This window comes from Aquarana catesbeiana, linkage group LG11 (genome assembly GCF_042186555.1).
Source record: "Aquarana catesbeiana isolate 2022-GZ linkage group LG11, ASM4218655v1, whole genome shotgun sequence".
NCBI lineage: Eukaryota > Metazoa > Chordata > Amphibia > Anura > Ranidae > Aquarana > Aquarana catesbeiana.
In genome coordinates, this window is record NC_133334.1 from 220,513,893 (window position 1) to 220,537,898 (window position 24,006).

Consider the following 24,006-nt stretch of genomic DNA (forward strand, 5'->3'; position numbering starts at 1 on the left):
GATGCACTAGACTCTTATGATTCATTTCTAGAAAGGAGGATAATACTAAATTCTAAATTTGAAAAAGGGTTTTAACTTTCAAAATTATTATTTTTCTATAACAGGGATCACAGAAAAAGAAAACATTGACCCTAGTGTCTGAAGGTTCTCATTCAACTCATTTTATTAAAGCGGTTGTAAACCCTTACATATATCCCCTGAAATGACTGGCCTCAGGTGATACACAGAGATGGAACAAATCCTCCTACATAAGCTGTACCTGTTTATCTGTAGCCCTCTCTCCTTTACAGTCAGTCATTCACAGTGCACAGGTTACACTGTATTTTTGATCTTCAGGAGGCAGGGGTGAGTATCTGATATCACATACTACATAGCATAGAGGAGAGCCCAGTGTAATCTTAGAGCTGAGTCGAGGGAATCGACACACACCCCCCTCTACACAGTTTTATAGGGAAACATGCACAGCTTAGGGTCAATCATATCTGGTGGGCTAGAGAGGGGGTGGGATGCCTCCCAGGATTGCTTGGGTTCAGAATAAATGCTCAGAAGTGACTTGTGCAGATAGAAGAGGGAGGAGAGAAAACTTAGAAATCACACTAGCTGCTTTGGATCGAGGGAAGTACAGATTACAGGATATGCTTTGTTTATTTTTCACTTCAGAGGTTTACAATCACTTTAAGTTCCTGGTGCTCACTGGAACAAAATGGGTGGCCTGGATAAGCTACAAAACATCTTCAACATTACAGAACAAGTTCAGTTGGATGTGACTAAATACTTCGAGTCAAATGACCCTAGTGTACTTTTATGACTAAGGAATGAACATTAGATGTGAAGTCTCTTCCAGCACAGGGGTTAGTGTGAATGGTTTACAATATGCTTTGTAAAAGCTGCAGAATGTTGGAAATTAATGATATAGAAAGAAAAAAAATCCAATAAAAGAAAATGTCCAAAAAATACGCAAAAAAAAAAATCTTATTCTCAAACTAAGGTCCCATATACACCAGTACACTTTTTGTAAAGCTCATTGTTTGGAAACTACATTAAAATCTACTAGGCACAATTTTCCTTTTGCACAGTTTAAAACCAAAAGCTTGTTCTGCTAGCAAAAAAAAAAAAAAAACACAAAAAAAACATGAACTTAAACAAGGTTCAGGAAAAAAAAAAACAATTTGCACTGAAGTACAGTGTTGGCATATGGGGCTAATTGTTAATCAGCACTATACACCTATCAGCCATAACAATATGATGACCCACCTAATATTGAGCAGGTCCCCCTTTGCCACTAGACCTCTAAAGCAATGCTGTGGTATCTGGCACCAAGCTGTCAGCAGCAGATCTGTTAAAGTGTTACTAAACCCAGGACCCTGCATTCACTATATCTGGTCTCCCACGGTACACAGAACATGGAAATGCCATTATTTTAGTAAATATAAAAACTGCTAAATACCTTTTCTCATCAGCAGTATATAGCAGGAGGAGTTTTCTTACTGCACTGAGCTGTCCTATGAGGATCCAGAACCCCTGACCCTCTGTCTAGAACAGGGGGCCAGTCCACTGTCCCTCAAATTGTTGGGGGGCCGAATCAATGCAGCCTCACCAGCGCCCAGCAATGCAGCCTGACCTGCGCCCAGCTAGGCAGCCTGACCTGCGCCCAGCAAGGCAGCCTGACCTGCGCCCAGCAAGGCAGCCTGACCTGCGCCCAGCAAGGCAGCCTGACCTGCGCCCAGCAAGGCAGCCTGACCTGCGCCCAGCAAGGCAGCCTGACCTGCGCCCAGCAAGGCAGCCTGACCTGCGCCCAGCAAGGCAGCCTGACCTGCGCCCAGCAAGGCAGCCTGACCTGCGCCCAGTAATGCAGCCAGCCTCTCCATTGCCCAGTTATGCAGCCTGACCCGTGCCCAGTTATGCAGCCAGCCTCTCCATTGCCCAGTTATGCAGCCTGACCCGTGCCCAGTTATGCAGCCTGACCCGTGCCCAGTTATGCAGCCTGACCCGTGCCCAGTTATGCAGCCTGACCCGTGCCCAGTTATGCAGCCTGACCCGTGCCCAGTTATGCAGCCTGACCCGTGCCCAGTTATGCAGCCTGACCCGTGCCCAGTTATGCAGCGTGACCCGTGCCCAGTTATGCAGCGTGACCTGTGCCCAGTTATGCAGCGTGACCCGTGCCCAGTTATGCAGCGTGACCCGTGCCCAGTTATGCAGCCTGACCTGTGCCCAGTTATGCAGCCTGACCTGTGCCCAGTTATGCAGCCTGACCTGTGCCCAGTTATGCAGCCTGACCTGTGCCCAGTTATGCAGCCTGACCTGTGCCCAGTTATGCAGCCTGACCTGTGCCCAGTTATGCAGCGTGATCTGTCCCCAGTTATGCAGCGTGATCTGTGCCCAGCAATGCAGCATGATCTGTGCCAAGTAATGCAGCGTGATCTGTGCCCAGTAATGCAGCCAGCCTGTCCAGTGCACGGGGATTAGTGAGAGGAGCACCGCGGGACTTACCGCTATGAACAGGCAGCCGCAAGGAGAATCCTTGTGAAGCTTTCCCACGCTGGAGCAGGCTCTCTGTGTCTCCGCCCCCACTCTGGACAGTGCCCGAAATTGGTACTGTTTCCCCCTATGAAGCTGGGTCTGCAGGGAAAGCAACTCCCTGGGCGGACCGTTGTGGGGGCTCCAGTGCCCGAAAGGCTGGGAGGGCCGGGTAAAAGACCTTGGCGGGCCGTATTCGGCCGTAGTTTGAGGACCCCTGCTCTAGACAGTGCTGATGGGACAGTGCATGTGATCAGCACAGGGCCAAAGAAAAAAAAAAACATATCTAGCAATACACACCAAACTGAGCATGTGCAGCCTGAGTCCATAGGCTCTGTGTTATCAGGAAATTATCAGGGGACAGTACAGAGAAGGGAGGATCTGTGCATACAGGATCAAACAGCCCTTTTACACAATGTGGAGGATTAACCCCTTAGGTTCCACAGTGAGTATAACAAGCATGCTTTACTGCATATACAGATTGATTTAACTGTTGTGGGTTTAGGAACACTTTAAGTACGGTAAGTTGCAAGGTGGGACCTCCATGGATCGGACTTGTTTTTCTAGCACATCTGACAATTGCTCGATGGATTGAGATCTGGAGGCGAAGTCAACACCTCAAACTCAGGTTTAGGTAAGTGGTATGTGTCAAAGTAACAACTGCATGAATGGGAAGGCCAAGATTTCCCAGCAGAACATTGCCCAAAGCTTCACACTGCCTCTGCCATCTTGCCTTGTTACCATAGTACATCTATTTTCCAGGCAAGCGGTGCACACACACTTAGCCATCCACATGATGTAACAGAAAAGTACTTCATCAGACCAGCCACCTTCTTACATTGCTCCGTGGTCCAGTTCTGATGCTCACAGTGGCTGCTTTTGGCTCTGGACAAGTGTCAGCATAGGCACCCTGGTTGGTTTGCGGCTACACAGCCCCATACACAACTATTTTTTGCTGCTTTCAAACACATCAACTTGACGGTCAACATATTTACTTGCTGCCTAATATATCCCCTCCTATTTTCAGACTTTCAGATGCCATTGTAACAAGAGATCAAATGTTATTCACTTTACCTGTCAGTGATCTGAATGTTATGGCTGATGGTATTAAATAATGGTATTAAATAATAATAATAGGTAAAAGCAGACAGTCCTTCTCTGGATAGCTATAAAAATAACCTTTTATATGTCACTTCTATATCCAAGTGTGTTTCCTCCATGAGAGTAAAGCAAATCCCCCCCCACACACACCTCAAAAGCCAGCAAATTCCTAGGTGGGTGCACAGCTCCGGAGGCACCAGAATATTCAAATAAAATCAGCATTTCTACTACACTGATCGATACGAACATCCCTCCATGAAAAGGATCTACGTTTTGATCATGACAGCAGGCAGCACCATATCACCAATGTATGCATGTAATAGACACGTCTCAAAAAAACAAAACAAAAAAGAAAACCTGCGTTCACAAAGGCGTACTACAGTGTACACCCATGCAGGAGCCATGTTTGCCAACCCTTTCTTGGAACAGGCAGTCCTATTAAATTGAATTGATTGCATGAACGCAACCACTGCTTCCAAACTGACAGCAGTGCAAGTGCCGCTGCAGGGCTCCAAATGCAGACATTTGCATTCAGGGCCATGCACCTACACCCACATGGCTGGCAAATTGGGAAAATCAGTTCTGTCTGTGCAGCCACTACATTCCAATTGAAATTAATGCAACTCCCTGCACGGTGACATATCCAATTATCCCTGTGCTACCAATGCAGCCCTCCCACAGGCGTACCCTATAGTACACCCAGATGAACAAAGCCTAAGGGCTCTTTCACACTGGCAGCTGGGGCAGTAGAAACAGGTTGCTGAGCCGCAGTTTTACCACTCCTGGCCGCCCAATGGAATTCTAACATCACAGTCATGGCAATTTTAACTTGGGCTGCAGAGCTTGACAGGCGGCACAACTTGTCAAACTCACTGATTTAGATCAAAAGGGATAACCCGCAACCATGAGCCAAACGCTTGCCTCACAATGTAGATTTGCCATTCGGGAAGAAGAAAAAAAGATAAAACACAACAGGCAGTAGCACCTTCTGAATGCCTGCCAGCCGCTGCTATCCTGCCATCTGAAAAGCAATCCACTTACACAGACAAGTACAACTTTAGTGTATTCTGCTCTTCTGCCAATTAGCAAATATGCAAACCTGCCAAGGAAGGACACCTGAGGGAGCAGTTTAACTGTTTGCATACAATAGTTAAAAAAAATTATTATTATTATTAGAATACAGGATTTATATAGTAACAACAGTTTACAATATAACATGGGAAAGTACAATTACAACACAGTTTAACACAGGAGTAGGAGGGCCCTGCTCATGGAGCTTACAGTCTAAAGGTTCAATGAAAAAACAGATCAAAAGGGGAATATTACTCACTTCTTGACTGGTATTCGCCCATCTTGATTCACCTGGAATTTCAATTTGGTGTACCTGAAAGATGACATTGAACTATTAAAAGTAATTGTAAACGATCCTAATTAAAAATTGGTGCGCTAATCTGATGTGGCCTAAATTGCCTTTAAAGTCCGAACCTTTAAAGTTTTCCCCTTTTCTCCTATCTTCAAACTACGGATGTGGCAATGGAGTTATTTCAACATTTACAAATCTGATGCCAAACTCTAAAGGTACTCAAATGTGAGTAATGCAATTCCTTAGCCACACAGCAATAATCTTATGCAGAGCATTTTATAACAAACACTAATGCCCTGTACACACGGTCGGATTTTCCGACGGAAAATGTGTGATAGGACCTTGTTGTCGGAAATTCCGACCGTGTGTGGGCTCCATCACACATTTTCCATCAGAATTTCCGACACACAAAGTTTGAGAGCTTGCTATAAAATTTCCGACAACAAAATCTGTTGTCGGAAATTCTGATTGTGTGTACACAAATCCGACGCACAAAGTGCCACGCGTGCTCAGAATAAATTAAGAGACGAAAGCGATTGGCTACTGCCCCGTTTATAGTCCCGACGTACGTGTTTTACGTCACCGCGTCTAGAACGATCAGATTTTCCGACAACTTTGTGTGACCGTGTGTATGCAAGACAAGTTTGAGCCAACATCCGTCTGAAAAAATCCATGGATTTTGTTGTTGGAATGTCCGATCAATGTCGAACCGTGTGTACAGGGCATAAGGCTGCATTCACACCTGAATGTTTTCTGCTCATAAAACGCCCCAAAAAAAAAGCCTGAAAAACTCCCAACAAGCAAAATCCCATTAATTTCAATGGAACCTGTTCACACCTGAGCGTTTTGTCACCTGAAGCAAAACTCCTGAAAAACGCCCTAAGCTCAAAAAAGAACATGAGCTTCTTTGGGGCAGATTATAGGCGTTTTTCTGCCTTTTACATTGGTGAGCTGAACAAAATCGCTGCAAAATCGCAGTTAAAACTTTGAAACGCGACTTTGAAACGCTCAGGTCAGGTGTGAATGCAGCCTTAAGTGTAATTAACTAATGAAAACAAACACCTAGTGGATAAAAGAAAATAATGTCTTTCAAAGAAATGTGTCAATAAAGAAGTCCAAAAAAAAATTATATGAATGAATACCCAATACCCAATTCTGTGATGAATAAATTATTATAATGTGGCAATTTTCCTAAATCGAACCAGGTTAAGCGGTGTTCAGACAAATCCCTTCACCACATGCATGTGCCTCTTACCAGAGATTGTGGAGCTTTAGATAATAGAAATCACACTCGCGTGTTTAAAATTCAAGAAACTCAACGGCCAGGCTGGGGAAGAGGTCTTATTAACCGATAATCAAAGCAGTAACTCCATAGTAGCCAATGCACAGAGATCCGGTAAAAGTTACTCCCACTATGTATACACTTACAATTAGGCAGCTTAAGATCAGCATGAAAAACAAACACGGCAGCGGTTGGCACCAGCCTGCTTGCGCTGGATGACATCACAAATATGGCTCCGCCGATGCGTTTCCCCCGTAACAGGCTTTGACTGAGACTCCTTTTAAAGCCCATTATGGAGAAACACGTCAGGTGGAGCAATATTTGTTCCCTTAAAGGGAGTATTCCTAATCTCAGCTTGTTACCTGTATAAAAGACACCTGTCCACAGAAGCAATCTGACTCCAATCTCCCCACCATGGCCAAGATCAATGAGCTGTCCAAGGATGTCAGGTACAAGATTGTAGACCTACACAAGGCTAGAATGGGCTACAAGACCATCGCCAAGCAGCTTGGTGAGAGGGTGATAACAGTTGCTGCCATTATTAGCAAATGGAAGAAACACAAAAATAACTGTTAATCTCCCTCGGTCTGGGACTCCATGCAAGATCTCACCTCGTGGAGTTCAATGATCATGAGAACAGTGAGGAATCGGCCCAAAACTACACGGGAGGATCTTTTTTAATGATCTCAAGGCAGCTGGGACCATAGTCACCAAGAAAACAATTGGTAACACTACCCCGTTAAGGACTGAAATCCTGCAGCGCCCGCAAGGTCCCCCTGCTCAAAAAAGCACATGTACAGGCCCGTCTGAAGTTTGCTAATGAACATCTGAATGATTCAGAGGAGAACTGGGTGAAAGTGTTGTGGTCAGATGAGACCAAAGTCGATCTCTTTGGCATCAACTCAACTTGCGTGTTTGGAAGAGGAGAAATGCTGGGGGTGTTTTTCTGCTCAGAGACAGGACAACTTCACCGCATCAAAGGGACGATGGACGGGGCCATGTACCGTCAAATCTTGGGAGAACCTCTTTCCCTCAGCCAGGGAATCGAAAAGGGTGAATGGGTATTCCAGAATGACAATGACCCAAAACACATGGCCAAGGCAAAGAGTGGCTCAAGAAGAAGCACATTAAAAAGTCCTGGAGTGGCCTAGCCAGTCTCCAGACATTAATCCCATAGAAAATATGTAGAGGGAGTTGAAAGTTTGAGTTACCAAACGTCAGCCTCGAAACCTTAATGACTTGGAGAGGATAAAGGGGAGTGGGACAAAATCCCTCCTGAGATGTGTGCAAACCTGGTGGGCAACTACATGAAACATCTGACCTCTTTGATTGCCAACAAGGGTTTTGCCACCAAGTACTAAGTCATGTTTTGCAAAGGGGTCAAATACTTATTTCACTCATTAAAATGCAAATCAGATTATAACTTTTTTGAAATGTGTTTTTTTTTTTTGTTATTCTGTCTCTCACTGTTAAAATATACCTACCATTAAAATTATAGACTGATCATTTCTTTGTGGGTGAGCAAACGTACAAAATCAACAGGGGATCAAATATTTTTTGTCCTCACTGTAGCTAGAGAACTGACCATGGTGTGCTCTTCTGCTTTGTGTGGTCAATTTTTAATAGGAAAACAATGAGACTGGCAGGAACACCAGGGATTTTCACACAAAGGAAGCAATACAAAGAGAACAGGATACTTTCTCATACAAGTACATGGTACAGCAGGCCATTATCAGGGATATGAAATGTTGAGGTAACAAATGCTTTAAAGCAGAACTCTAGGCAAACAGCTAATCACAGTTGAATATAAATATACACAAACGCACTAAAAAGCAAGAGTGAAAGATGAATTGTCATTCATTCACAGAGCTGTGTGTGTTTTAAGGATTTCTTCTCCCCCCCAAAAGAAAATGTGTGGCTGTAGATGCATATAAAAGATCTATATTGTACACTACCCACTTTCTTAACCCCTTGGAGCCAGAGCCTCCCGGCCCTTTAAGGGGTTTAGGATGCTGGGAGGTGGAGTTTATGATCATGTGACCACCATATTTGGCTGTCACAGAACACACATGATCGGAAAGCTCCCGATCGCAAGCAGGGATCAAGAGCTTTCTGTTAGCCGCGGGTAACTGTGCCGGGAGTGCCCTCTTGGCACAGCTCTATTTGCACTAATGCATGCAAATATGCAACCACTCAGCACCAAGGTCCACCCGCCGAGAGGACGCATATTTGCGTGTGGCCAGTGCCAAGAGGTTAAACCAAGACATATGACTAGTGCACACGATCAGCAAGTCAAATAACAAAAATCACTTTTGGAGAGATCATACGATAATCTGATCATTAGTACACAGCTTTCGAGAGCCGATCAGGACAGTTCATGCAACAATATCCGAAAGGGAGAAACACAAAAACTTTTCTAGTATGATACCAGAACGAACGCTTTTCATTTAATCAGTATTCGTCTGGGAAAAAAAAAAAAAAAATCAGAAGACCAAGATCATGCCTGCTCGTAAAACAAAAAAAAATACATTACAATACAACACATTACATCACTTCCGGAGTTATATTCTGTCATACGAGAAGTTCTGCAACTTTAGTACACTATTGGTTTTCGATATGAGACTAGCATGCAAAAAAAAAAAAAAAGAAAAAAGAACAAACGGACGATCGTGTGTACGGACGATCGTGTGTACGAAGGCCAAAATCTAGTGTAATAAACTTATCTATCAATAGCTTCAGGCTCTCTCCAGTGACAGAACACATGTTCTCTGTCAAAGTGCAGGATTTGTGTTTAGAAAGAGCTACCGATTGGCTGGCTCTGCATGAATGGCACCCTTTGACAGAGAGCACATGAGTCACTGCTGCAGCTGTGTTCAGTTCAGCAGCCAGAGTGAATGTGGGTGTTGGTGGATAAGTATTACCCAGATTTTAGTAGCAGATCAGGTTTTAGGACATCAGGGAGGTATAGAATGGATTAGAATTGGATTAGGCTTTAGGCTCACTTCAAGTAGAAGCTGTGCAAGTGCTGGTAATCTAACGCAGGGACAGGATTTCCTTTTCATTTCAAGCAATTAGCAAAGAACAAAAAAACAATCATCACTAATGTCAGGTGCACATTGTATGGTTATTTTTTTTTTTCTTCAACCCAGCGGCCTTCCCTGTTCTAACTTTGTAATGTTAGTACAGGCGATCTTCCTGATGTGCTATTGTGTTCTGACAGGGGGACTGCACCCACCAGAACACACCGATCAGCACAGCCATTGGCTGACAGTGCTGATCAGATGCCGATCAGCTGCTGTTTTCCCAGCATGCTCGCTCGACAGAAGCCGGACGTGTGATCAGCTTTGAAGGACAATGATCTGTGCTAACCAGACAATAGTGATCTTCTGTGCTCAGGGATCTATGGAGAGTTGCCGTGCTCTGGCACAGTTTGCATGCACGATGAAGTGAACCATACTGGGACCATCTCTTCCAAGTAGTCCCAGGAACAGTACACCTAACCGATCGCAAGCACAGCTCAGAGCATTCACACTATAAAAATGGCCCGGACTGGACCAAAGAAGTGAACAATGCCCGGGCTCAGTTAAAACTGCCTGTGTGAGTGTACCCCAAGATTAGTGGCAACAAAGCATTTAACTGCATGTTAGGCAATCCATGAACATAAGAGAGTGGTCTAAAAAAAATGCAATTTTAAATTGAATGTTCATTCGTCAACAAAAGATGAATAGCGGCCATACAGTATCATCTGTACAATCAGATCTAAACAATCATTTAAGTTTCATGCCAATCAGAAAGGCCCTTGCACTATAGTTGTTAGAGCCAAAACAGATCATACAATTAGTTTGCAATATGTACGTATAATCATAAGACAAACCGATTTCGGAACAGAAAGCTTAGCACTACCTTTGTACTTGAGCACAGAGTGCTGTCTCTACTAGCAGTGCAGGATGGAGATGTGCCCCCTGAGTGGCTCCAAAAATAAGGTAATTAACTATCTATTACTACCACATTTTAAACAAGTCCACAAAAGGAGTAGGGAAAAAAAAACTTACGCTTTTTGCAGAAACGCGTTCCGAGGTGAATTCTGTGCCAAAATATTTGTGGCCAATTTAAAAAGTCCTTCTGTCCAAATCTGAAACATACAAAAAAAGATAAGCAAGATATTGTAAAAAAAAATGTTTATATGGTAAAGAAGAAGGTTTGGTCTAGAATTACTTTTGCTGTATCCTCCTGAACAGCCATGAAGTTGAGGAAGTTGACGTTAACCATGTCAGTGCCATATACGACTGTAACTAGTTTATCTTCGGGACGTTGCTCAGCTGATGCAAAGCCTAAAATTTCCCTCATTCGAGAGTCCTACCAGAGAGAAAAATGCCGTAAAAAATAAATAAAATGACAAAGCAAGGTATAAAATACAATACAAAATTAAGGAAAAGAATTAAAAATTCTTGCACATGAATCATGGACTATAAGGCCTCCAGCAACAAAGCAGTTGGTGGTGATTACATAACATAAAAGGACACCATTGCCACAAACATTTAAGTTTTAGTCTTATCTCACTCCATGAATTTTATTTTGGGTCAGGGTTGGTGAACTTCCTTTTGTCTATAATATGGCACAATCAATCCGTGAAAAGGTTTAGTTAACTGGGACACCAAATAAAGCATTAAAACTGAAAGCTGAAATCAGAGTAAGCAATTACAGGAGAGGGGTCTGTACAACTGGATGAGGCTGGATAAAGGCTCCCGTATGGCAGTCAAAACAAATGCAGCTACTATGTGATGTGCAAAACTTGTAAAAAACACCACAATTTCTTAACCTTCCCCAACTGAGCCTAATTCTTCTTCATTTGTGTCTCATATGTTTCCCCTCCTGGACACTGCAGCACTTTTTTTTTATCCCACTGTAGTGCAAGGTGACACAGTTTGCAAGGAAGTGGCAACTCTGCTTTGATTTCAGGAGCTGTAAAGCACTGTTGCGACCATCACAAGAAGCTGCATTAGTTAAACTACACTGGCAGGCACAACAAAGTATTTAAGACTGTGACCTGTTCTTTTTTTTAGCAGATGCCACAATAAAGTTGGGATCTGACCTCATGCCTGGACCGGCACTTGCTCAGCCTCTCAGCATGCCTCTGAAAACCTGAGGCGGCCGCTCCCATCCGCTCCACAGCCCAGCAATCCAGTAAGCGTGAGGGAGGCAGAACAGAGAGCGGTCACTGACAGTCACCAGTTCTCTACTCACGGAGCTCTGAGAACCGAGCGACCAGCGGTCTTTGATCCTTTGGTTTGCAGTCTTAGAGCAAACAGGGGACAGCATCCGCCTAGATGATTATGGTTTTTGAAAAAAAGCCCAACTTCTCTTTAAAGTGCTGCAGCACATATCTGTTATTGGGGGGCCATAGTTCTACTTTTCATTAATTTAAATCAATATATGTTTTGTTACTTAAGCAGTCGTTAAAAATAAACAGAACAAGTTAGATGTCATGATGCATAGTAATAAACTACTGCAGGCATATTTCTTAGGAATTTTAAAGTAGTACTTCAGGCACACTGCTATTACACCCCCTGTAATTCAGTTTAGCCAGTCTTGTAATTTACACACCCCTGCCACATTGCATAATCAGGAAGAGAATTGCACCATTTCAAGTTTCACCTTTATAGCTTCCTGTGTCATCTGCCTTCGGTTTGTGCCGATTCATTTTCTAATAAGCAAATGCCAGAGAAGACAGACCCCCCCCCCCCCCCCGGTAATATCAACCCATTTTTACAAGTATACATGCTTTTAGCACTGGAACTGTATGGCCTCTATTATACCATCCATTGTAATAGTAGTAGGCTGAGCTTTGCTGAACAAAATGAGACAAGAAATAGGTTGGGGCACAGTTGGGTACCAGAATCTGTATTGATGTTCATGAAATGTACCCACTGCTTTTGCTGGTAAATTACATAGCAGAGAATCTTTTAGTTCTTTAAAGGTTTAATTACAGTATATATATATTTGGCAAGCTCTTATAAGAGTAGCAATTTTTTTTTTTTTTGTTTTTTTTTTTTTACCACATCAGTGTTTTCTTTTTGAGAGACTTTTTCAGCTTATCTTTCAAAACTCGTCCATTCTCAGGTTCACATCATTGTGGTTTCTTTTCTTATAAGAATATATAAAAGCCCAGTGGGCTATAAGAGGGGTGGGTTATAAGAGTAGCAATTTAACAAATACATCAAAACTATTTTGGTTTCACTATTGATCTATACTATACGCAAATCAACCAATGACACTTGGATATATTTGTAATTTTTTAAGCTAAGACATAAGGAAGTACAGCATTAGATTAAAAAAAAAAATAATCAATAAAAAAGACATATCTTCTATAGCAAAATCATAGAAAATGGGATGTTTGCGGCATGTCATAATTCTGACTAATTAGGACCATCTTTGCAGAATATACAAATGACTTTATTACAATTTTCATAGAACCACCAATTGTAAATCCCAGCAATACCTGGCTTGCACAGAAGATGGAACCAAAGTACAGACTTAAATCACCAAATATTTCTGTATACATTTACCTCCTAAACCAAGCAGGAAGACTTATCAATGAGCTCATCATACTTACGGTCAAGGGTCTTTAATAAATCATAATGACACTACATGAGCCACTCTTCAGACCAATGTAAAACATTAAACTCCTATCTAAACCAGCCTTTGTACAGGTGACATATTACAATATCTCGGATCCCTAAGCAACTCAATCAGGAGTTTTTTTTTTGTACAGGTGACAAAAGTCTGGTGCATCAGTTCCGGAAATCTGTCCAGATTATAAGAAATTGTGATTTTAATTTATCTAAACCACAAAAGTAACAAGCTTCTGAATCACAGAAATGGTTATTACATGTTGTAGGCACCACAATACAAAGACAGACCTGGCCAGGACTGGCTGGTCTAAAGTAGGGTACACACTAAGAAAATCAGGTGAACATTTTCGTACGAGGAAAGATCGTACAAGTTTCTGATAGTGTGTACACAACTTTCAAAATCCGATTCAGAACCTTCCAAACGGAAAGGGACAAATCCAACATTTTTCTCGTACGTGAACAGAATGATTTTTATTTAATGTGTTTGCTTTTTGTACGATAAAAAAAAAATTGTATACGAAAGACTGAGCTTGATCGAAAACAATATAATGTACGTACAATGTTCCTATGTCAAAACAAAAAATGCCTTTCATGTACGTGATTTTTCGTACAAGTAACATCCTCAGGTTCGACCAGCTACAAACAATTGAAGAAAACCGGAAGATAGCTTGTCCAATTTTCTTGTAGTGTGTACCCAAACTTAACAATCTTGTATGGCTATTCAATCATGCAAATTAAAGTGAAGTTGGTATTTATTTTTTAAAGAATATTTACTTAACCATATATTCCTTGTTGGATTTGAAAGTGAGACACCTGCCAAAACTTTCTATTAGTTTTGGAGAGAATGGGGAAATCTTAAAAGCTTAAGTAATAACCCTTAATTTCTACATGCCTCTTCTTCACAACCTTGTTTTTATGTAGAATTTGTAATAAAGTTCATGTGTTTCCAGTGAAAAAACAGTTAATGCTATAGCATACAAACCCATTTAGACAATTGTACACTTGCAACCTCATGGCAACAATTTGGGGAAGGGCCTTCTCCGTTCCAGCAGGATGACGCCCCCATGCAGTCATCTCTATAAGGACATGGTCTGATGAGTTTACTGTGGAGTAACTCTAGTGGGTTGTGTAGGACACATTGGGGTCAATACACCAACGTTTACCACATGTGATAACGTGGTCACTTGACTCATTTGCATATATTAATTATTGTATGCGGTAAGTCAGTCCAATTCATAAAAAATAAAAAACTATTATGCAGGGTTTACCGCCAAAAAAAAAAACCTGTAAATATAGTTTAAAAAGCTCTCAAGTCCAATTCACAAACGGACCAGAGAGTAAAAAACCATGGATATGTACCACCAGGGCTTTGCTGCCGGTATCACATGCAGTGTTTGTCAAAAAACAGCGTGGATGTCCCCTGACCCCCCCCCACGCTGTTTTTTGACAAATAGCTGGTTGCTAAGGAGTGAGCCGAGAAGCTGGCCGCCATGTCCTTAACAACGGATGATTCATCAGCGGTCAGCGGTTTCCCCGCTGACAGCTAAATGTTAGAAGAAAAAAATGCTGACAAAAATGATGAAAAAAACACAGCGTGGGATCCCCCCTCCCAGTCCATACCAGGCCCTTCGGGTCCCCTCTTTCCTGATCTGCCAGGCTGCATGCTCTGATAAGGGTCCGGTATGGATTTTGGGGGGGACCCCATTTCATTTTTTTTTTTTTATTTCGGTGGGGGTTTTTTTGTCTGCATTTTTTTTTTTTACTTTCAATCATCGGCAGGGAACCCCCTAACAGTTGATGAGTCATCTGTTGTTAAGGACATGGCGGCTGGCTTCCCGTCCCGCTCCTTAGCAACCAGCTCAATGCGGTAAATTACTGCATTAAATGCGGTAATAAATACTGAATCCCACCGTTCTATTTGGTGGTAAACGCAAAATTCTTAAGGAAACACTTGTGCAATTGTTACTACATGCAGTATTTTACCACATTTTATTAGCCATTATTGAACTCTTCAAACGTTCTTCTGGCTGAATGGCACAAATGGGGGGTTAATCCATATGAATATCAATGACCATGGTTTTGAAATGGGAATTCATATATATATATATATATATAATTTGTATATATATATATATATATATATATATATATATATATATATATATATATATATATATATATTTGTGAGTCCACAAACTATTAGCCAGAATACGAATGTATGTGGGAACAGTCGTAATTGCTCATTACACATGCAAGCTCTGCTTCTTGTTTTTCTGTGCCACAGAACAGTGGTGCTTTACAGCTCCTCTCTCGCAATGTACATCTATGACACAGCTGAAAACAATGAACTCACTATGTGGCGGATCTCATTTCAACAGTTGAAATAGATGATTCGATTTCCTTTCCTGCAACCACGGGTTGCAGGAAAGTAAAATCACTCAGTTCCCCCATCAACACAGTTAGTGCCGATAGGCATATCGCCCTCCTGCTATAGCTGCCGGCAGTATAATTCCAACAGGCTGGCTGTACTGAAGTCGATCGATGATTAGACTTCTCTACAACCAGTCTTCCCATTCAGGGACCAGCCGGGATTTGAGCAATATATGGCTGGCTTAAACCTGGTCGTGTGCTAATCAAAATTCGTCCAGCTCAGCAGGGACCAGCAGAGTTTTAATCAATCAGGGTGTGGCTGTCCCTGATCCCCAAAAGTCGAAAGGAGAAGGGTTTTCCTCGATCAGAGACTACAGCCCACTGTTCAGTGTGTTGACAAAATACAATATCCTGGCAGGGGGACTCGCTGGCTGAAAAAAAAAAAAAAAAAAAAGAACACACTAATGCCCCGTACACACGGTCGGACATTGATCGGACATTCCGACAACAAAATCCATGGATTTTTTCCGACGGATGTTGGCTCGAACTTGTCTTGCATACACACGGTCACACAAAGTTGTCATAAAATCCGATCGTTCTGAACGTGGTGACGTAAGACACGTACGTCGGGACTATAAACGGGCAGTAGCCAATAGCTTTCGTTTCTTAATTTATTCTGAGCATGCGTGGCACTTTGTGCGTCGGATTTGTGTACACACGATCGGAATTTCCGACAACGGATTTTGTTGTCGGAAAATTTTATAGCAAGCTCTCAAACTTTGTGTGTCAGAAATTCCTATGGAAAATGTGTGATGGAGCCTACACACGGTCGGAATTTCCGACAACAAGGTCCTATCACACATTTTCCATCGGAAAATCCGACCGTGTGTACAGGGCATAACAGTGTGCAGCTTAAGCCTAGGCAAAACATTTTGCTTTTGGAGTACAGAAAGTCAAAACCCCTGTTGCTTCTCAAGTGCAATCAAGGGCTGTGTTAGGAGAGATTTGCCCTAAGTTTCTGTCACAGTGACAACAAAATGGTTGTCACTGGAAAGTGGAAATATCTCTAATGGAGCCTCAAACAAACAACTTGATAAAAGTTCAAATCCTTTCCCACCCGATCCAAAAGTAGCTGGAGATACATTTCCACCGAAGAAAACACCTAAAGCAGCTGTAAAGGCTATTTTTTTTTTACATTAAAATAAACATGTTATGTTATACTTACCTGGTATGTAAAATGACATTGCAAAGTGCGGCCCCTTAACATTGCTCTTCTGGAGTCTCCCACCAGCGTTTTTCACTCCTCAACTCCTGCGGGTGCCCCCATAGCAAGCCGTGTACCATGGGAACACACATGTGGGTGCACTCTCGAGCTTGGCTGTGTGCACCCATAGATACACAGAGTGCGACTGCTCCCTCCTCACAGGATTTGACTGACAGTAGCAGGAGCCAATGGCAGCAAGTGAAGAGAGAAGAGCTGCAGCCAGATTGAGAGAGGACTCAGATAGGTGGTTTAAGGATTAGGGGGCACAACAAGTGGTAAAATGTTTTTTACCTTAATGCAGGCAAGTCATTAAAGTAAAAAAAAAGTTTCAACTTCATAACCATTTTAATACTTTACCTCCCCAGCAGGTGTTGCCTCAAATTTTCATGGTCTTCAAAAGCTCCGGTGGCGGAAGAATCTTCTGAGTATGTCCGATGACCGGTTGCATGTGGTGACCCAGCCTCACTACCCACTACTGAAGGGACATAGGGGCTGGCTCTGAAACCATATTGCACAATGTGGGACCAGCCTTCTAAACACCTGGGAGTGCGTTGGATGCTGAAGGTTCTTCAGCCAATGGAGCTCTTGAAGACAGTATAGATTTGAAGCAACGCCTGCCAGGGAAGTAGAATGCATTGGTTTTGCATTATACAGGAGACTTTTTTTTTTTAGTGTCACTGAGCTGTTTAGGGGTCCTTCTCACAAATTTTAAAAATATACACTTGCTCATTTGTAAATGAGTGAAGGTCAGGTAAACAGTCGAGGCAGTCCCTGGCAACACAAGGCATGCAGAGGGAAGCAAGGCTGATATGTCCCCCCCCCCCCCCCCCCTTTCCGCATTCATTTTGCTGATGAGTGCCTCAGGCAAGTGCTGGGAACCAGAGACAGGCACTCACTAGCAAAGCAACCATCTCCCTGCTAGCTGTGATTGGCAGCTGAGCGCCAAGCGGGGTGCCCTGTCAGAAATCACAGCTAGCGTTACAGGGAACCTAGGAAGAGGGAACAAAGTACTACATGCACTTTGTCCCATCCGGAACTGAATACTGTAAAAAAAAGTGATACAAGTAAGGCTAGACTGATGGCAGGTGTCCAATACATATTTACTTCACTTATCATTTACAATTAAATTAAACATCAGTCACAAACATTGGCACTGCAGCCATGTGTACCATGTGTACCATTATTCTAGCCAGCTCTGTGGTTTGTTGAAGCTGTACAAATCAGCAGATAGACAGATGAAAATTTCCCTACTGCTAGGTTTTTAAAAACATGCTATAAGGATTACCAGACAGGTGTGGCTAAAAAAAAAAAAAAAAAGAAAAAAAAGAAGAAAAGAAAAGAAGTCTCCCCCCAATCCACTGTGAAGCAGAGTAGAAACTAAAAGCATGTATACAGATTATCACTTTAAAATTACAATTCCAGAAAGTTTGGTTATTCCTCACTGGTGCCCCAAGGGAGTGAGCGCCCACACAGATATCTCCTAATGTTGTAACAATTAATTCCAAGCTGTATGCAGCTAGTTCAGTCAAGCTTGCTGTTTTCAGTCCAGCGTATTCAGGTTTTACAGTACAAAATACAGTGCCATTAAAAAGCATTCACACCCCTTGAAATTTTCCACATTTTGTCAGGTTACAACCTAAAAAAGTTATTGTATTTTATTGGTATTTTATGTGATATAACACCACAAAGTGGCACATAACTGCGAAGAGGAATGAAAATAAATGGTTTTCAAATTTTTTTACAAATAAATATCTGAAAAGTGTGGCGTGCATTTGTATTCAGCCCCCTTTATTCTGATACCCCTAACCAAAATCTAGTGGAATCAACTGCCTTCAGAAGTCACCCAATTAGTAAATAAAGTCCACATGTGTGCAATTTAATCTCAGTATAAATACAGCTGTTCTGTGAAGCCCTCTGGAGGTTTGTTGGTGAACAGCATCATGAAGGCCAATTAACACACCAGACAGGTCAGGGATAAAGTTGTGGAGAAGTTTAAAGCAGGGTTAGGTTATAAAAAATATCCCAAGCTTTGAACATCTCACGGAGCACTGTTCAATCCATCATCCGAAAATGGGAAGAGTATGGTACAACTGCAAACCTACCAAGACATGGCCGTCCACCTAAACTGATAGGTAGGGCAAGGAGACCATTAATCAGAGAATCATCCAAGAGGCCTATGGTGACTCTGGAGGAGCTGCAGAGATCCACAGCTCAGGTGGGAGAATCTGTCCACAGGACAACTATTAGTGGTGCACTCCACATATCTGGCCTTTATGGAAGAGTGGAAAGAAGAAAGCCATTGTTGAAAAAAAGCCATAAGAAGTTCTGCTTGCAGTTTTCAAAAAGCCATGTGGGGGACACAGCAAACATGTGGAAAAAGGTGCTCTGGTCAGATGAGACCAACATCGAACTTTGTGGCCTAAAAGCAAAATGCTATGTGGGGCGGAAAACTAACACTGCACATCACCCTAAACGCACCATCCCCACCGTGAAACGTGGTGGCAGCATCATGTTGTGGGGATGCTTTTCTTTAGCAGGGACAGGGAAGCTGGTCAGAGTTGATGGGAAGATGGATGGAGCAAAATACAGGGCAATCTTAGAAGAAAACCTGTTAGATTCTGCAAAAGACTTGAGACTGGGGCGAAGGTTCACCTTTTCGGCAGGACAACGACAACGACCCTAAAAATACAGCCAGAGCTACAATGGAGAATCTGTGGCAAGACTTGAAAATTGCTGTTCACAGATGCTCCCCATCCAATTTGACAGAGCTTGAGCTATTTTGCAAAGAAGAATGGACAAATATGTCACTCTAGATGTGCAAAGCTGGTAGAGACATCCCCAAAAAGACTTGCATTTCAGAGAAAGGTGGTTCTTACAAAGTATTGACTCAAGGGGCCTGAATACAAATGTACACCACACTTTTCACATATTTATTTGTAAAAAATTTGGAAAACCATTTATCATTTAGCTTCCACTCACAATTATGTGCCACTTTGTGTTGGTCTATCACATAAAATCCCAACAAAATACATTTACATTTTTGGTTGTAACATGACAACATGTGAAAAATTTCAAGGGGGTATGACTACTTTTTCGAGTCACTGGCTCTACATTGCAAATTAGTATGAACTAGGGATTTTTCCACTTTGCCGTGCTGCAGTTTGGCTGCATTGCGGGTGCAGAGCAGTGTACCCATGGATTTCATGCGGGTTACCCACTTCCATCATGTCCAACTTTATTGTGCGCTTTCAGGAAGAGCAACAAAGACACAGCATGCAGGACCTTTGGTGCACTTTTAGAAATGCAGGACATAATAGAAGTCTAGGAGAAACTGCGGGTAACCCACGCAAAAACTGCAGGTACACTGCGCTGTACCCGTGCTGCAGACAAACTTCAGCGGGGTAGTTTGAAAGCGCCTTAACATTACTTAAAAAGGGGTAACTAAAAGTGTGACCCTGCACCCATTTCCTTCCAAGTACCAATAGTGAGAATAGGGAGATGGTTTATGATTACAGTCACACACACAGAGTTGAATTAAAATTATTAGGGTTATACTGTACCAGTCCATTCCTTCAAAAGGTTATTTTTAGCAAGTTTGAAACAGTATCAATAAAAAAAAAACAAAAAAAAACTACACCTTATAAAACATTATGTGAACTTCGTGTCCTGTGCTTCATGTTCCAGTCATGATTATATAATGGTGAAAGCGGACACAGACATAGTATCGTTCCTCCACCCTGGGGGAAAGGGGGGAGTTGTGGGACTGAGGCCTGTCACATGAAAAGTAAACATCTACATAATTTTACCCACTTAGATCTCTGGAAACACAAATGATTTTTTTTTTTATATTGGAAAGATAATAACTTAATAACTCTGCTTATAACTTTTTTTTCCATCATATGCCCAGTTTCAATTGGAAAAAAAATGAGAGGTAAGATAATGGATACAGTCACATGGGCCCGAAGGGTCATATAGCATGCATGTCATCCTGCACTTGAGAGTTACAGGTGTTATGTACAGTACACGACATTGAAATGATGCTGCAGTATGCTGGTAAAAGCAGATCCAAGGGCACACATGAATACAGGTATGGATGCGCACCCCTGGATGCAGACTGCCTGGGTCCAGGAGCATATTTGTGTATCTGTACGCATTGACACCCTTCAGATCTGTGTTTGCCAGCAAACAGCATCATCTTGTCATTTATTTGTACAGGTGACTGTACGCAACACCTGTGACTTCCATGCTCAGGATTCTGCACGAACATGCACACTGTACAACTCTGCACACCCGTGTGGATGAGTACAAAGAACACAAAATATTACAGATTAAGGTCTTAAGGGATCAGTTACTTTGCATACAAGCAGGCCTTCCAAAATTAGAAAGTGACAAAAATGTTATTTAGTTATCTGCCATTAAAAACTACAGGCAGGTTTTTGTTAAGACCAGAGTACTCTGCATACCACTGACAATTTACAATTCTGGATGTACTATTCAAAGCCATTGATTTCATTATTTGCGCAGAGTACCATGCGGTCCTTACCTTTGGTATCTTAGCATACTTTCCTGTCCGCGTGTCTCGGATTAGGGTTATATCTAAAATATCAACTTCCTGTAAGAATAAAACAAGGCACAAAATTACTGACAGTTAGATTATCTCATGAATAAACACAACACTGATTGTATCTTTCTCCTAGTTGTGGTGACATTCTATAAAAACAAACAGCTATAAACGCATGTGTGGTATGCAGCATTGTTCCATTATTCAAAAAGCTTATTTTCTGGGTTTTGCCGGAAAAAAAAAAAAAATAATACTCTATTCATATTGATTCTTTAAAATTCGTACATCTGATATTTTCATATTAATAACAAATGTCCAGACCAAGCAAGCAATCAATCGCAAAAGAAACTGCAATTAATAGTTAGAAGACAGATACTGCAAGCTACAAATCTAACATTAGCTATCATGAATTGAGGCCTAACGGCCAACTTCTGCTCCAATTACATTTTGGAGTTGATAAAATGTACCTTCAATTAATGAGAATGTAATAAAGGAAGTGTACATTTCTGTGGGTCACAGAGGATCCCGTAGGGTTTCTTCCAAAACAGTAAACCTGTCCTTAGAGAAAAAAGGGGACTTCCACTGCTAACTTCGTTCTGAAAATGCCATTTGCCTTGCTGTTAAACAATATTTTCTAAATTACTGTGCTGCAACAAGAATGTAGATCGGAAAGGTTAGGGACCTTTCAGAAGTCCTTTATCTGCAGACTTGTTCTGGGTCTTTCTTTCAAAGTACTGAAACAAGAGCATCAGGATGACAGTCAGAAAAATGGTGTTTTCAAAGGAGAGCCGTGTCCTAGGGCAGCCTCCAGTCTCAAATCCAATAAATAGTTTATGTACATTTAATACATATGTTGCCAATCTGAAGTTATTGAAGATTTTACATAAACAAATTAGAAAATAGAAACAAAATGTAATCAGATGTTGAATCTGACCTGTTGCAACAAATAAAAGGAAATCATTTTGCTTACTGAAGTATGAGAAGATTGCAGACAAGAATTACATACAGATATGGTAAACCATGTAATATCAAAAAAAAAAGAAGAATTTCCATATTCGGAGATACAGGTAATGGGGGGAGGTTCTCTCTAGACAGTGGTAAATGCATAAAGAGGTTGGAAAACAAAACTTACCCTACATAAAAGAGTACTTGTGAACAATTTACAAGGTCAATCAATGCCGGGCAGTTTGGACTGAAAGAGAAGAGAAAAGGGGGAGGGGAGGAGATAGAAGGGGGAAAAAAAAATTCTAGAAAAGAATACAAAGGGGTAAGGAGCGAGAGGGAGAAAAATAGGGGAGGAGGGGAAGAAGGGAAAAGAACATAAAAAGAGAGAAACTGATATGGCCCTTAGGGAAGAATACAATACAAAAGGTAGTTGATACCACATTTTAACTTGCTACAAGGTCGCCTTTCAGGTTTTGAAATAGTTTAAAGACCTTCCAGGAGAGTCCGCTTTGGCGATATTGATCACAGATACCCAATTCACAAGCAATGAGAGCCTCTATGTGCTCAAGATGGTCAATCTCAGAAACCCATTTCAGAAGTGTTGGAGTTTACATTGATTTCCAATGGTGCAGAATAACCACCTGGGCTGCTGTTAGGAAATGTCGTAGTAGGTCCTTATTGTGTTTAGGAGAACCAGGAATAATAGAAAGCAGTACAATCTTGGTAGCATTGGCCATAGTCGTATCAGAGATTTTCACGTACATCTCTACTTTGAAAGTCCAGAACCTATGAACAGGAGGGCATGCCCACCATAGGTGGGTCAGGATACCCTGACTCTATTGACAAAACCTGCAGAGGACAGTCACAGATGGATAGCGACTGTTAAGAAGGGTCGAGCTTCTATGCCACCTTGATAGTAATTTGAAGCTCATGTCTCATGGCCCCTACTGGTTAAAGATAAACAATGATTAAGTATGAAGGATTTATCCTAGTCTTCTGATGGGTTCAAAACATCAAAGTTCTGTTCAGTTCCCAGCGATCTGTATAGTCCAGAAGTTCAGGATGTGTACAGCACACACTTATGTTGTATATCACTGAGGGGGTATGATCAGGCATTGAGTCTTGCAGGAATAGATCTTCTAAGAGAATTGGGTCCTAACGAGGCAAAGGCCAAAAATATGACAATTGTCTACATTCAAAACCAATAAGCAATGGACATATATCCAATAGAAGTTATTGAAGAAAGAGGGGGTACCATTCTGTATAATCTAAACCAGCCAGCAGGATCTGGGAATTTGACAGGTCAAAAATATTGTGAGGGACAAAGCAGGTGGAAACTTTAAGGTCCCAAAGAGGGTAGTCAGGCCTTACAAAAGATGATAAAGAGAACCTACCCATGTATCTATCCAAAAGGTGAAGGTGAATTTTAAAAAAGGAAAAGGGAGGAAGAAGCCCCTTAAGACAGGTTCAATCCAGGGAAGTGACTGCTCTATACAGACTCACTGTTTAGCAGACCCAGTGTGGAACCAACTGACTACTCTGGTCAGAACTGCAGCAACATGATACAAAGAAAGGTCTGGGACTCCAGCTCCACCCTTAGATTTTGGAGAAATAAAATTGTTTTGTGGAGCCGAGGTTTCCGATGGCCCCAAATAAAGTTGGTAAATGCAATTTGTAAGGACTTGATTTCTATTGCAGTCCCACGTCTATTATTGGAAAACATAAAAACCGCAGAACAATATCCATTTTTAAAATGTTAGTTCTTCCAAACAAAGAATCAACAGTATGATTGTATGACGTAAGGTCAGTAAGGGTCCTCTGTAATAGGGGAGTATAATTTCATGCATACAGTTGGGTTAGATTGGTAGGAATAAAAATTCCCAAGTATATGATGGCTGAGGAACAGATTTTAAAACAAATCTGATTTTAAAAGTACATTATCAAAAAATACTGGGGGAACATTTGCATTCA

At 41.8% G+C, this 24,006-nt stretch overlaps 1 protein-coding gene across 3 annotated transcripts in view; it reads right to left on the reverse strand.

Annotated features, from left to right (window-relative positions):
• The window catches only part of PLCB3 (phospholipase C beta 3), a 244,207-nt gene that overhangs the window by 84,067 nt on the left and 136,134 nt on the right, over positions 1–24,006 (reverse strand). For all 3 annotated transcript variants that reach the window (XM_073605354.1, XM_073605353.1, XM_073605355.1), the window contains exons 3-6: positions 21,073–21,141; positions 10,479–10,619; positions 10,316–10,395; positions 4,949–5,002 (exon numbers count right to left, since the gene is read on the reverse strand). In XM_073605354.1, coding sequence (XP_073461455.1) covers positions 4,949–5,002; positions 10,316–10,395; positions 10,479–10,619; positions 21,073–21,141 — 344 coding nt within the window. The remainder of the gene's footprint in view (positions 1–4,948; positions 5,003–10,315; positions 10,396–10,478; positions 10,620–21,072; positions 21,142–24,006) is intronic.